Raw genomic sequence first — 15147 nt, forward strand, 5'->3', positions numbered from 1 at the left:
GTTACATGCCCTTGGCTAAGTGGTTCCTGCATTTTTACCTAATCTTGATGCTCTGTCTCGTAAAGGGCGGCCCCTATAAAAATGCTCTTACAATAACATTTTCTTTTAAAATAGTATCAATATTTAATAGTATTTCTTTTTCTATGTTGATATAGTCCTAAATAATTTAGCATATAGTTAAAGCAACTATAGAGAACAAGGGCCAACAGCTATCAGTTGCCCCATGACCCCCTAGCAGCTAACATTACATTTTACTTTCCGACAGGGTGCGAGACCACCAAGGCGAGGAGTCTATCTTTCAACAAGCTAAATATCTTTACAGCAATATTTGAGCCAAAATGGAGGCGCTGTCACAAATTGCCGTGATTAATTATTTATTTGATCTAAGTATCCCCAGTTAATAATATAATCCGAAATCTGGCAATGAAAAGAAATGCTGTCTCTTCAATATATATATTTATAGACACATATTTTAAGCGGTCTGATCGTGTATATAAGACAAGCTTTATGTTTTAATTTTGTTTTCGTGACAGGGTACCAAAAAAAAAGAAAATTTGCTTTCGTTGTCTGTTTGTTTGTTTGACTTCATCTTGAAAAACTACAGAAACTGTTATAAAAATGAAAGTACTTTTAACGTCCATAAATACTCATGGGTATACTGCCCTGAGTGTGGACTCACAGGCTGTGCTTCCTCCCAGGTTTCGTACAAATCGCGCCTTGCCTCTGTCTTGCAGATCTTCAATCCAACCATTTCCCCAGCTAACTCTAACTTTCTCCACTCCAATATTGACGAGAAAAACATATTTTATCATACAGACAAGGGTTTATCAAGAACATCTTGTTTGGATGGTTCAACGTTATGTAATATCACTAAACACAGCTAACCTTTTGCATTTGCTTAGTGGATCTTTCTTAACGGTCAAAGGATCCTAAGAGACCAAACTCGGGGAGAAATTTCATTATAAACGCTGCAGTGTTTGTGCGCATGCGGAGGTCAGGGTTGACAGTCCCCACACAGTCGTGGAAGGAGTTCGGCGGCTAAGCTAACTGCAACCACCGCAACTAGCTACATGTGGAGGGTAAAACGGGAGGCATCCCCGACCCTAACTCTGTCAAAATCCCATCGTTCTACCCAAAACAACTCTAAAGTTCAGCCTCATCGAAAATAAGGGATAATATCTGTTTACAATGAAAGGGTGAGTGTAAGCTTTTGAAATACGAATAAGTAGCTTAGCACGAGTAAAGTTTTTCATGTCTGTTTTTTTCTACAAGGGGAGGCGGGGAGGAGACGGAGAGGCTAGCTAGCTTGCTAAGCTACTTTTATTTAGGTGTATAATAGAAACATACATCCGACAGCACAGTTACTGCAACAGTTCTGACACTGATATTCTCGACCACTTAAGCCGCTTGTCGGTTCGTTTAGGTAGCTTACAAGCAAAGCTAACTAGCTAGCTGCTCGTGGGCAGCTGAGTCAGTAAACCCAATTTAGCTAAGCTAAATGGTCAGACTCCGGGTCTTGGATAACGTTAATTTGTGCGTCCGCGTCAAAGTCGACAGCAGCTCACCTAAACTTCAGCTGCAGCACAGTCAGTTAAATAAGTTTAATACGCTCCATGACAACTTACTGGCACAGTGAGCTTATGCTGGTCAGCTCTGTGTCAGCTACCGTATTAACGTGACATCCGACAGTAACTTCAGACTTTGTGCCAGCCTGCTCAGTGTAACTTGACATGTCGAAGTAACACGCTAGCAGTGTGTTTTTGGCTGATGTCTTGATTCTCAGGTTTCATGAGGTCGATTAAGGCTGAACTGTATTAATTGTTCAGATGGGATTTCATAGACGTTACTGTTTGAAGTGTGGACGGATCCTGGCACTGTATAGCCTGATGAACAACACACGTGACCAACAGCTGTTTTTTTTGGATGTGTAGCCTCCTATAAATACCACCGTGAACCCCTCAACCATATAAATTGGTGTCTTGAGTTTGGGTTACTCACCCAGACACTATAACAAGCATATTCCTAGGTTGTTTTAGACTTGACTCTTGGTTTTAGAAAGTGCCATGTCAGTTTTCTTGGTAAGTGTAAGGCAAGAATATCAAAATCATTACCCTCAGATGTTTATTTTGTTGAAAGAGTGATGCTGTGTGACATCTGAGGGTCAGTGGCAAAGATGGCACAATATCTGGATTAGCAGTCATTTGATTTTACTGGGGGCTAAGACTTTGAGTATGAAAAATTAATAATTCTGCCAATTATTTTCTTATTTTTTCAACTTTCCAGGTCTTGTTTTGTCAAACCACCTGTCCTAAACCCAAAAATATTCTGTTTAATAATACATAAAACAAAGGAAAACATCAGATTGCCATATTTGAGAAGCTGCAGCTCGATAAAGTTTGGCAGTTTGGTGGAAATAAAATCACCTCAACCGATTGATTTCCTGTTAATCGACTAAATGAACCATTTCAGATGCAGCATTAATGTTTATTAAATGAAGAAACTGCTTTCAGGTGTTTGGCTTGGAAAAAATGTTAACTACTAACTACTAACAGTTTTACAGTAGATCACAAAGTTACCAAGATGCTGCAGTGGATCTTTATTGCATTTGAGTCAGATTATCCTGGATATAACAGTGTACTCGTTGTCAGTCATTTGACCGTTTTGCTCTTGTTCCAGTAGCCGGATCGAGCTGGGGGATGTTACACCCCACAACATTAAGCAGCTGAAACGCCTGAACCAGGTCATCTTCCCTGTCAGCTACAATGACAAGTTTTATAAAGATGTACTGGAAGTTGGAGAGCTTGCAAAGCTAGGTAAGAAACATCCCTTGTGTTACTTACTCCCACATAAATTTAAAAACATCTTTTAAAAAGTTTGAAGCTTATACTTTTCTGGTGACACTAGATATTAGAAGGGGAAAGAGTGTAAGATTTAGTGCGGTCTATTGGCAGAATATAACAGAAATATAATATTCCTAAGTATGTTTTCATTAGTGTCTAATCACCTTAAAATAAGCATTGTTGTTCTTTTTTGTCTTGCAGCATACTTCAATGACATTGCAGTGGGTGCTGTGTGCTGCAGAGTGGACCACTCTCAGAACCAGAAGAGACTGTACATCATGACGCTTGGCTGTCTAGCACCCTACCGTAGGCTTGGAATTGGTAGGGAGCTTAGCATTTCTAGGAGACTCTGCAGTACACCTTGTCATCTTGTGATTTGTTTTTCAAACTTTGCCTTTGTCTTTTTCTCCAGGTACAAAGATGCTGAATCATGTGCTAAACATCTGTGAGAAGGATGGCACATTTGACAACATATATCTGTGAGTGTCTAATGGCAGAAGGTGTATGAAGAGATTTCAGTGTTGTCTATTTTATAATTGTCTGTTTATAATACTTTTCTTACTGAAACTGATCAAATTTCAACCCTAGCATGAAAACAGATCAGTTCATTCCATTGTTACTTTTGCAGCAAACTGTTCTACCACAAGCTAAATTTCTTCCTTTCCTCTCAACAGTCATGTGCAGATCAGCAATGAGTCAGCCATTCACTTTTATCAGAAGTTTGGCTTTGAGATCATCGAAACAAAAAAGAATTACTACAAGAGGATAGAGCCCGCAGATGCCCATGTGTTGCAGAAGAGTCTGCGCAGTCCATGTGCACCGCCCACCGGAGAGCTTCAGAAGGCAGATTAGGGGCACAGCATTTGGAAGGAGCACAGATGTGCCCGCCTCCACAGAAACAGAACTGTGACAAATGCCCCAGGGTCGACACATTCAACACTTTCTTCAAAGGACGCTAAAAAGAGAAAACAAATTTAAAGTACAAAAAATGCTGCATTTGTTTTGCAAAGGGGTCCCCCTTTGATTTTTTGCATATTTTATTTCTCCCCTTTCCTCATACAGATAATTGAACATAACAAAAAGCTCAATATCCAAAAGTGCTCCTATTGACAAAGTTGCCAACTTCAGACAGTTTTAGACTTGGTGAAGGGGGAAGGTGCGATGTTTGCAAATCATACTGTTTGTGTTTGAGTTGTTTTTATGCAGTTATAAAGTTAATGGGGACACATCTATACTGTTGAGCAAAAGAAAACAGTTGGTTTGAAGCTGTAAAAGTGTTTGAAAGACCATCACTGACACGCACAAGTCCCAGCTGGTCAGCTTGGAGTGATGCATTGAGTTGTTACGTGGAACAGTCACGACTCTTATTCCCTCGTCACCTGAACCCTGGGATTTATGGGAACTGTGTCTGACCAGTTTGTTGATATGTCATGTCCAGAGGGGAAACGCAGAAATGTAACCCCCCCGGTACAGGCGCGAGAAAGGCTGAACGGTTTTGAGGTGGTGGGAAGACGTGGTCACCACTGATAATTTCTGAATAACTTTATTTTCCAGCCTGTTAATTTAATTCCCCTTCAACTGTTATTTTTAGTTTTTACATTGAGATGGCAAATGGTTCAGAGGTTCTCCTGGGTTTACCATTAAGAATGAAAACATTAAGAAATAAGAGAAATGTTATTGTATTGAATGTGTTTTGGAGAAGGGCACTCCACAATGTCTTGTGAGGGATGCTCAAATAACAGATTGGCTGTTTGGGATTAGATTTGGGCATTATTTTCAATATTAAATTAAAGGTGTGTGAGGATGTTTGTCTCTAAACGCACGGTAGTTTTTTGAGACAGCTTACCTTAAACATCTTTGGCACCTTATGTAGCCATCTTGCAGAAATCTCAAACATCCTGCCTCAGTCAGCTTCTGTTGTTACACCCACCTTCATTAGGTATTGAAGCTCTGCATATAGTTTGGAAATTTTGGAATGGTCTTTTGAACAGTGTTTTACCCCGAGGAAGCTCTGACCCCTCTGCATGCAAGGAGAGTTGTGTCCTCTCCACTGTAGTATAAGCATGATTTTCCTTTCTTTGAAGAATTTTATCTTTTCTGGAGCTCTATATTGTAAGACTTTTTAACGTCTAAATAAAGGAATTACTATTTGCAGTAAATGTGTTGGTAATTGTTTTATTGTGGTACATGTAAATGGTGAGCTATTAACTAAATACAGAAGTATGGTGCAAAATAAGTCTAAAGTCGTATATTGAATATAATGATGAACACCCTTAATGTCTAAATGCATTCTCGTAAAGCCGCCCCTGGATGCCCTCCTGTACGTCGTGATTGGCTCAGACCTACTACACCTGGAATGCTATTGGCTGTCATCTCTCCCAGAGCCCTCCCCTTTGTACACCAAGTTTGGTCTATTGAGATTGTTTTGAGAGATGAGTTGAGTTGAATGCTTTGCTAGCTAACAGTTAGCCTCCAATCTCAAAGTTCTTGCAGGGACAGACAGTCTCCAAAATGCCGAGGCTAGAGGTTAGTTGCAACTAGCATCCATTAGCAGCTTTTATCATCAGGGACACGAAGAAACGCGTCATTGATTTGCTTGATAATTATGTCGGTAACGGTAAGCTAAGGCAGCTGTTAGCCAGCTAGCTAGCAGAAAGCTAGCCGAATGGGTAATTGCTCAGGTTGCTAGTTTCTCGCTAGTTAAATAACGGGGTAATTATCTGAACAGCGCTTACTGTCAACCTAAAGCAGGGCTCACAGATATTTTGTGTCATTCGTTAAACATTCTGTAATTATGCTGTAATATGCAGGCAGATTAGTTTAGGTTTGCTGTAAGGCTAGGTTAATCTACACCAGCTTGTTAGCATGTAGTAGTTGTAGTAAAGGCTCAGTGTAGCTTAACAAGGTCTTTTGACTGTCTGATATGTGCTGTGGATCTAAATTATATGACAACATTCTTGCTGGCTAATTGCACCTAAATGAATTTTTAATGTTATATAGTTGTCTTGTGTTATACTTATTCAAAATTCATACTGTGTCCGGATGCTTTGTGTTTTCATTTTAGCACGGAAAGGATTTAAGGACCAGCTGTTAAATGTGTTGACTGGTACCTTATCACATAGGCAACTGTTAGTACAGCATGCCAGAGATGACTGAAACTCAGACACCTGGTCGTAAACCCAAGTAAGGATGTTTTTTTTTTAACCAGTATATATGGATACATATATACATGCTTTTAATTTTACAAAATCTTAACCTTTATTTTTATTTTTGCAGAAAGAAGAAAAATAAAGAATCTCACAATGCAGGTGAAATGATATCCCCTGTGATGCTTCTGTTCAAACCTTGCTGCTTTCTGTAAATAGATTTAATGTTCTTTTAAATGGTGTCACTATCGTTTTTACTGGGCATTAAAGTTTAGTCTTTTCTTTATACAGTTGAGAGACACAGAAAAGAGAAGATTAATGCTGGGATTAACCGCATTGGTAATCTTCTGCCCTGTTCCCAGGCACTTAAACAGGTAAGAGACAAGATGACGTTACTGTTGTGCTTTATCAGCGACATGTTATGCTAAAAATTAGTGTCTGCACAGGTCAGTTAACTGTTGTGCCGAACATTTTAACATCAACCCTTTATCCCGCATCTATAGAGTAAGAACATGATCTTGGATCAGGCTTTTCGCTACATCACAGAGCTGAAGAAACAAAATGATGCAATGCTTCTGGAAGGAGGAGATAAAGTCCAAGGTAAAGTTTAACAATTGTACACCTCACACATTGTTTTTGCAGTAGTGCACACCTTGATTTTTTCATAGTGTATTTATTACTTTAAATTATGAGAGTGTGACTGATACAACATGTGTACTTGGAGTCATTAACATAGGACTAAATACAGATGATTGATTACGTGTGTGCTTGGTCTCTGTGCAGCTGAGGAGATCCGTCGACTGCGGCGTCAGTTGGAGGAGCTGAGGAGGGAGAGTGCTCACTACATCGAGCTCCTTAAAGCCCATGATATTAACCTTTTAGAAGACCCCACTATTCACTGGAAGGGCAAACAGCGCTGTGCCAAGGTTGCAAAGGTGACTCCCACTCACCAACTCCCAAAGGGGATCATCGTCTATTCCAATGGCAATGTGATGTGTCCAGCAGGGAAGGAGACCAGCCCAGCGAAACAGCCTTCTGAAACATTAATTCTTCAGCCACCTTCTGAGGTCAGTGCTAGGTTGAGTGTTAATGGAGCCCTGCTGCAAGTTAATACCTCTTCTTCCACCCCTGCACTTCTCCCTGGATCGACCGCCACTCCCACCCATTCTACACCAGGCCTGAGAATGATAGAGCAGTGTGTGGTGGAGACACCAGCTGCAGCCCCCACTCTGCCGCCCTCTGTGTCTTACATCACCCTTCAGATCCCTGCAGCCACCTCAGCCCTGCCTCAGCAATCGCAGCCTGCTGCTCCAGCCCCGACCCTCACCGTAACAACCACTTCATCCTCACAGCTCTCCAGTGAAAGCCCTGTTCAGCCCATGTCCAATGTCACAACGGGTACTCACTCTATAACCACATCCAGAGCAGCAGCCTCAGAGGTTTGCCCTTGTGTCACACAGGACACTGCCGTGAGGACTGTGAATTACACGTCTATCCCCAACAGCCAAGCCCTGCTTAGGGTTGGAGCGGCAGGCAGCACACAGACTACCTGGACAACGCTGCAGATGTCAGGGAACACGGTGCAGCCAGTCTGCCAGAGTCTCCCTACCCCAGAGGTCATGAACCCCACGCAGGCTGTCCAGCAGGTGACTGTGTGTCCAATGGGTAACAAACCATCTGTTCAGCCCATTCAAATACAGATGCAACCACATGTGCCTGTACAGCAAGCACCCATTACAGCCCACATTCAAGCACAGCCCTTTCAGAGACCACCCCAGCTCCGACCCGCAATCCTGAACCAGGCACAGCCTCAGCCTGTCCTAGCCCCCCAACCTCAGTGTGCTGTTCTCCCCCGGGCAGCAATAGTACCCCAGCCAGCTGTGGTGGCCCACCCTGCCATTGTGTCACAGCCCCAGCCTGCTGTGCTTCAACCAGCATCATTGGTTACCCATCCTCCAACTGCCCTTATACCTCAGCCTCAGCCTGCGCTGGTGCCTCAGCCACAAGCCACCGTGCTGCCCCTCCTTCAGACCATGCAGGTGCTGCAAGTCAACCCAACCGGAGGGACAGCCTCAGCTGTAACAGCCCCACAGAACACTAACAACCCAAGTGTGGTCATCCTGCAGCAGGCCAGTACTTGCCCAACCCAGTCAGTTGTAAGGGAGGAAGTAACCAATCAGACACCCTGTCAGCATATTGTTATCATCCAGGCACCTAATCAGCCTGCACCTGCCCCTCAGAATCCTCAGGTTGGCATGGTGCCTTCAGCTGTGCCTACTGCAGTACCAGTTGTGTCCACTCAAATATCCACAACCAGCAGTTCAACATCTGCCACTCCCTTACAGAGTGTTGGGGGAAAGCAGCTGGTGCACATTCTCCCACGCCCTGTTCAGCCTCAAATGAACCATCCTCTTCAAGTCACCCAGACCTCCTCTTCCCCGCCGGTTCCTCCAACCCCACAGACTATCACTGTGAATGGCCAGGTGTTTGCATTGCAGCCCATGAAGACTTCTGACAAACCTAGCTCTCAGGGTGGCCAGAGTACACTCCAGCTGGTCCAGCCCACCACCACTGAGGAACCAACTACTAATGTGGCCCTCAACAGTTTAGGGGCACTCAGCAGTCTCAATCAGAGCATCTCTCAGGGCCTTCCACTTACCATTTCCAACCAGAACAATGGTCAGCCTCCAGCTGCTCAATCATCAGTAGTCCAGCATAAGCAGCCTCCTGCTCCAGCATCCGTCCCTGGAACCTCACTTGCTCTACCTGCCCGGCAGCTACAGGTCTCTTGTTTTAATCCAGTCAAATCGGCGCTAGTGGTTACTGCCTCTAAGCCTACAGGCAAGAGGCTTCGTACAACTTTGAATACAAAGAGGGCAACACCTAAAAGGACTAAACCAGCTAAGAAAAAAGAGCTAATTCATGCACAGCCTGCTGTTGTTGTTTCAGCCAAGCCAGTGGCTGCTGCAGGAGAAAGCCAGACAGTTCAAGTTACAGTATCTCAAATTTTACAGTCCTCGACTGTAAAAGTCACAGACATTCCCCCCACTTATACCACAACTGTCACAACTGCAAATTGTGGTGAAGCTGTAGCAGATGTCACCTCTACACACAACACTCAGATAATGATTGTGTGTAGTTCTTCTAATGAGTCAGCTGCACTTAGTCAGGCCTGTCCGCAGAGCAAAAGCTCTGTCAGTGCAACTAAAACTGATGTTATATTCAGTCATACTAACACTAGTGGTATGGCAACTGCAGTTACAACTGCCAATGCCACATTGGTCAAGCCATCAATTAGTGCAGCTGTGGCCATTGAGAATCAACCAGCTGTAGTACCTGGCAACAACTCAGCTGTAGCCAAACAGTCAGTTCCCGAGGTTAAACAGGCAACCACCAGTTCAGCAGCTAGCACAACACAAAGTACGTCAGCTGCCACCACTGGTCTTTCAAGACAGAGCAGGTCTATGGTCAGTTCTGCAGGTGCCACTGAGACTCAGTGCACTTCCACCACTGTTTCTACAACACGTATGACTCCAGTCTGCACCAGCAGTATCACAGCAACTGCACCAGTATCTTTAAATCAGGCTACCCAGCCAAGTTCAGTATGTCATCCCCAGGTATCTAACAGCCAAGGTCCACTGCCCTGTAATAAACCTGTGCCTATGTCTCAGACAACCACTTCATCCTTGGTGTCCACAACTGTTGCATTTTCTGCAGCCCACAGCTCTGTTACAGCCCCTACAACAAGTTCAGAGTTCAGGAAAGGGGTTTCTTCCAGTAGAGCTCCGACACAGCAGACTGATGTGAATATGCCCAACCCCTCCCCCTGCCACCCTGCTGAAGCCAAACCACCCCAGGTCCCTCGAGGAGACAGGGAGACTCTGGTAGAGAGACACTCCACAGCAGCAGAGAAAGAGGGCTTGGTGGCAGCGACTTCTGATACTCCCTTGAGAAAAGATTTTGCCCTATCTCAACAGGTGTACACTAACCTTGATGATCAAACTATAGAGCATCCTATGACTTCTAACAGACAGACTGATTCTCCCATGTCTACAGGGGCTGGGGGAGGCAGAGGTTTCTCTGTGGCATCCATGCTTCCCCAAGGCCACAGTATAAGTGCATCATCTGGCTCCTTTGGAACATTTACATTCACCTCTGAGCAGGCAGAAATGTTAGCCTTGGCCATGCTTGAACAGGACAGTCCAGGAAGGCGGAGTGGAGGCTGCTCTGGGGACAACACTGCTTCAACAAACCCCCCCACAGCCACATGGGAGCCCCCAAAAACTCCACCAGTGTCTAGCACTAAAGAAAGGGGCTCAGCTGGACAGCAGACAAAAGTGACTAAACCCATGGACACAATAACAGTTAAACCTGCTGTCCAGGTATCTGTCAGAGGACAGGCTGGGGATGGGTCTGTCAGTGGGCCCAATGGAAGCAGACATCCACAAAACATCTCATACTCCCAGTCACAGTCTCTCCCCCAGGTCCAGTCTCAGAGCTCATCTCAGAGTGGCACTAGCCTCAGTGTCAACAACCTGATCAGGCCCAGCTCCAGTCAGCAACCCTACCCTGGTTCTCCCAGTCTGGCTGGACAACAGGGCTCAGTTCCCTCTCCTGTTGGGACCTCAGCCCACATATCCCAATCGTCAAACAACGCCCTCTCACCCTGCTCAGGTGCAGCCCAGCTAAATGAGTACACTCCCTTAAAGACTGCATTAATGAGGGCCCAGGCTGGAGTTGGTGTGGGTGAGAGACAAGTTAAAATCATCTCCAAGCGGCAGGCCCAGGAGGAGGTGATGCTCAACACTGGAAAACGGCCCAAGCCTTGCCCTCCATCAGCTACCACTGTTAGCCATATGGACGTGAAAGCACCAGACCACAGTCAGATGATGGTGGGACAGCTGCCCCCCACATCGGCAGCTGTCATGACAAGGATAAACTCTGAAAGTGCAGGACCCCTCTTTTCCACAAACTCTTTCATGAGCCCGGTAGTTCGGCCCACAGATGTGCACTGCCCTCCTCAAGGACCCCCAGAGCAGAACCAGCCAGGTGTGCTTCATCTGCCCCAAGGTCATCCACAGCATGCTGCAACCCAGCCTGGCCAGCACCTGGGGGGAAACCTTTACATGAAGCAGCAGCAGCAAGAGCAACAGAGACACCATCTGTATCATTTGCAACACCACCTGACTCAGTCTGACCCCGCACAGCGCCACTCACTACACCAGAGGGCGCTGCAGGAGCAGCAGCAGCAGCATGTGCAGAAGAAGCGTGGACTTGTCAGAGGCAGTCAAACTGGTGCTGGCCTGCAACAGAAGCAGCATCACCTGGAAAAGTCTGGAGTTCAGCAGCAGCCACACTCACATCAACAACAACAACAACAGACACAGCATCAGCAGCACACACAGCAGCAGTCACAGCAGCATCAACAACAGTCACACCAACAATCACAGCAGCATCAGCAGCCAACACAACACCAACAGTCTCATCACCAACAGCAGACACATCAGCAACAGCCACAGACACAGCATCAACAACACCAACAGCAGCAGTTACAGCAGCAGCAGCAGAGCTCCCACTCCAGACACCAGCAGCATCTGCAGCAGCAGATCCAGCAGCAGCAACAGCAGCACTTTAGACACCAGGAGAAGAGCTGTGAAGCTCAAGCAGCGGGATCTAGGGCCCACCACAGCAGCCACCTGGCTCAGCAGGAGCACCTCAAGGTCAGTGTTGCATGGTAGATGGCGTGATTCAATAAGACTGGAAACAAAGTACAGTGGATCCTGTTTACCTGTCTACCTTCTTAGGTTGATCTTGTCTTTGTATCTCATTTTCAGTACTAGAGATGGTTGTTACATTTGATAAACAAGTAATTCTGGAACCAGTCAACAGAGAGTTCAGCAGTGGTACATATTTGAAATTCAGTTAATGTTCAACACCATTTAAACCATATGAGACATTGACTGTTCACAACTATTCCCTCTGTGTGTATACACAAATACTGAGTACTAGTACCTTGTAAAGGCCATTTCTTGATGTACTTGATTATGATAACATGATTTAAAAACAAGGAAAATTATCACTACCTCAGGTGTGACATTTCTGTCAGTGCAGTCCGATGGGTTAAAACAAGCTACAACTGGTAAGCTGGTATTTTTTGCCACTGGTTGGTAAATCTGTCCAACCTATTTGACACTGTGGCCCTCAACAGTGTTCCACTTCTACAGACGTAGCCGTGGCAATCCACCACAGCAGGCCATGTTTACAAAGCCACAGCAAAAAAAAATCCTAAAAACAAAAACAAAATGCTTGCCTGGGAGCTTTTTCTGTCCTGGGCCTCCAGTGAAAAAGCAGCTCTGCCCCTTTAACCACAGAGACAGAGGAATGAAAATTCAAGGTCGTGAGTAATTTCAAATGAAACACAATTAAATTATTGTAATAACTTGCCAGTTGTCAGTATTTTCGGTTTAAAGTGTGTCTGTCTATACACATCTGGGAACTGTCAGTCGAAAATGTTTAACTTATGGTTTTGAATGGGTGCAGCATTATTCACAGTTGGATGATTTTTTACATTACATATGGCTTTATTGCTGCGCTTGGTAATGATAATCCAGCTAAAAGCACAGATTGATCACATGGAATATTTCCTACACCTTTTGTTTGAAAATAACATTTTGTCTTTTTCCACTCCCTCAGTCTGGTCAGGACCACAATGCTATGCAGAGGATGATGAGCTCAAGGACTCTGGAGCAGCAGCTCATCTCTCCTCCCAGCAATCCTGTGTCCCGTTCGTCTGACCTGGCCTGCGCTCCGTCACGTCAGGAACGTCACCGTGTGTCCAACTATTCTGCAGAGGCGCTCATCGGTAAAAGTTCCACCAGTGGCGAACAGCAACAGCGCATGGGTCTCCACCTTCAGCCTGGCCGTGGTGCCACACAGGAGCAACCAGACCTCCGCGGTTACCTGGACACGTCACGAGGGAAGGCCAACATTGCGCATAACCCACAGAATCGCCTGCCCGCTGACCACCCAGTGTCCGCTGATGTTCAGAGGGTCACAGAGTGTCCACCATTCAAGGCCATGGGAGGAGGAGGAGGAGCACATCAGATCGGAAATTTTGAGGCTCAGGTGTCTCGTGGGAGTGACATGGCACCAAAGTCAGTGCCGCCTTCCCAGAGGGGCCCTCAAGGGCAGCAGCAGCAGGGAGGGTTCAGGATGGGTGTTGGCCCTCCAGCAGATGGCAGGAACCGTGGCGGTTACAGTACGTCTCATCCTGGCTCGCAGGGGGTGCAGGTTGGACCAGCACTGCCCCGGGAGCAGGAAGGTTGTCACCAGAGTTTCATGCAAAGCCTCCTTTCCCCCCACCTGCCTGAGCAGAGCAACCACCAGCGAGTCCAGTGCTGTCCCCCAGTCAGCATGGAGTACAGCTGTGTGCCTGGAAGCTCTTCAGGAGACATACAGGCCAAGGCCGCCAGCCCCAGTGTGCCCCAGACCCAGAAGGCCCCAGCTATGCGGCTTGGAGAGGGCAACAAGGGCCACATTTCTCAGGTCAGCAGTAATATGCATGGAGGCCCAGGTGTGCGCGCAGGTCTCCCCCACCCTCCGACCCCACACAGCAGCTCTGAGCCAGGGCGCTCCTCGGCCCCCTCCAGACCACCCACTGCTGTCAGCCAGCACTCTCGCCACATTGCCCGAGATGCTCAGCCCACCAAGCTGAGACCTGGCGACCGGGCTCGATCAGGTACTCTGAGACACAGTAACCCCTTTGAGCCTGAGGGCCACCTGCCTCTGCCTTCAGGAGGTGGGGTGCTGCTGAGCAGACCACAGTCTGGAGGAGAGGCACGTCGCAGCACTATTGTTCGCTTTATGGCAGATAGTGCTCAGGTTCCTAGTGACAACAACCTGGTTCCTGACCAACACCTAACACAAAACTTTGGCTTCCCCTTTATTCCCGAGGGAGGGATGAATCCTCCACCTCCTATCAATGCTAACTCCACTTTCATCCCTCCAGTCAGCCAGCCCAACGCCTCCCGTACACCGTCACTTCTCCCTGTGGAGCCCCAGAACACTTTACCCTCCTTCTACCCTTCCTATTCTCCAGCTTCTCACCCCAGTCTTCCCAGCGATGTCACCCTCCAATACTTTCCCAACCAAATGTTTACCAGCCCGAGTGCCGACAAGGGCAGCGCTCCTCCACTCAATAACCGCTTTGGCTCTATCCTCTCCCCGCCTCGCCCTGTGGGTTTTGGCCAGGCCAGCTTCCCCTTGCTTCCAGATATGCCCCCTATGCCCATTGCCAACTCATCTGGAATCACCCCTCACATATCCAACTTCAGCCTCACGTCGCTGTTCCCTGAAATCGCCACAGGCATGCCAACTGATGGCTCGGCCATGCCAATGTCTCCCCTGCTGTCTCTCTCCAACACCTCTTCTGCCGACTCTGGCAAGCAGCCCAATCGTCCTGCCCATAACATCAGCCACATTCTGGGCCATGACGGCAGCTCAGCTGTGTGAGGAGAGGTCCTGCTGCATTTTGATGAACTGGTGTTGTGAAGCAAAGAGTTTCTTTTTCAATTGGAGATGTGTCGTTCTTCTACATGTTCGACAAGTTCAGGAGGCACCTGGTGAACGGTTTTTAGGTTGAAAAGACACCACGTCTGTCTGGTGGTGATTTTTGTTGTTTACATGTTTACACAGCTTCAATCTCAATTGGGTTCCTTCTGTCATATGTATGATGTCAAAGTTATTAATTTTAATATTTCAGATTTTTTTTTTATTTTAAGGTGACAGGAAAATGTCCTCCTTTAAAGCTGTTTGTTTGAAACTTTGGTTAAACCGACTGGTTGTAAAACAAAATGAAATTTAGGTTTAGAACTTGAATTCATTGTATTCTGGGTTGTTAAGAAACCTTCTGCACAGTTACCTACCAATGTAATTTACTAACTTATATCAGGTTGTACTGTACAGAATCTTTTTTTTCCAAGAGCTATTTTGTAAATACCAATGTTTCATATCAAAATTGTTAGAATATGTATGTATTTGTAAATACTAAATTGATTAATAAAGTTTATAAGGAGACATTTGTATTTGCTGCCAACTGGAGAGCCATGTTTTTTTTTTGCTCCACCAGATGGCACTTGAACTCATCACAAACATTATTGTTG

At 45.9% G+C, this 15147-nt stretch overlaps 2 protein-coding genes across 3 annotated transcripts; both read left to right on the forward strand.

Annotated features, from left to right (window-relative positions):
- Positions 1-1026: 1026 nt before the first annotated feature.
- On the forward strand, positions 1027-3746 carry naa50 (N-alpha-acetyltransferase 50, NatE catalytic subunit). Of its 2 annotated transcripts, none has more exons than XM_041961581.1 (5): positions 1027-1196; positions 2677-2813; positions 3042-3161; positions 3253-3319; positions 3515-3746. In XM_041961581.1, exons 1-5 carry the CDS (start codon positions 1189-1191, stop codon positions 3690-3692), a joined length of 510 nt encoding a protein of 169 aa, XP_041817515.1. In that variant the 5' UTR covers positions 1027-1188; the 3' UTR covers positions 3693-3746. The 2 variants fall into 2 exon arrangements, with proteins under 2 accessions (XP_041817515.1, XP_041817516.1); XM_041961582.1 differs by having other exon boundaries at positions 2680-2813.
- A 1531-nt stretch (positions 3747-5277) lies between these two features.
- On the forward strand, positions 5278-15060 carry LOC121624204 (basic helix-loop-helix domain-containing protein USF3). Its single transcript, XM_041961843.1, has 7 exons — positions 5278-5366; positions 5905-6023; positions 6117-6148; positions 6278-6360; positions 6490-6586; positions 6770-11706; positions 12680-15060. Exons 2-7 carry the CDS (start codon positions 5980-5982, stop codon positions 14495-14497), a joined length of 7011 nt encoding a protein of 2336 aa, XP_041817777.1. The 5' UTR covers positions 5278-5366; positions 5905-5979; the 3' UTR covers positions 14498-15060.
- The last annotated feature ends 87 nt before the right edge of the window (positions 15061-15147 follow it).

This window comes from Chelmon rostratus, chromosome 20, assembly GCF_017976325.1.
Source record: "Chelmon rostratus isolate fCheRos1 chromosome 20, fCheRos1.pri, whole genome shotgun sequence".
In the NCBI taxonomy this organism is placed as follows: Eukaryota; Metazoa; Chordata; class Actinopteri; order Chaetodontiformes; family Chaetodontidae; genus Chelmon; species Chelmon rostratus.

Bases quoted from the DNA above. Each gene is read 5' to 3' on its own strand.
- naa50 (XM_041961581.1), top strand. The intron at 3,162-3,252 runs GTAGGGAGCTTA...CTTTTTCTCCAG, and splicing joins CTACCGTAGGCTTGGAATTG to GTACAAAGATGCTGAATCAT. The intron at 3,320-3,514 runs GTGAGTGTCTAA...TCCTCTCAACAG, and splicing joins ACATTTGACAACATATATCT to TCATGTGCAGATCAGCAATG.
- LOC121624204 (XM_041961843.1), top strand. From the start codon at position 5,980: ATGCCAGAGATGACTGAAACTCAGACACCTGGTCGTAAACCCAA. The intron at 6,149-6,277 runs GTGAAATGATAT...TTCTTTATACAG, and splicing joins TAAAGAATCTCACAATGCAG to TTGAGAGACACAGAAAAGAG. The intron at 6,587-6,769 runs GTAAAGTTTAAC...GTCTCTGTGCAG, and splicing joins AGGAGGAGATAAAGTCCAAG to CTGAGGAGATCCGTCGACTG.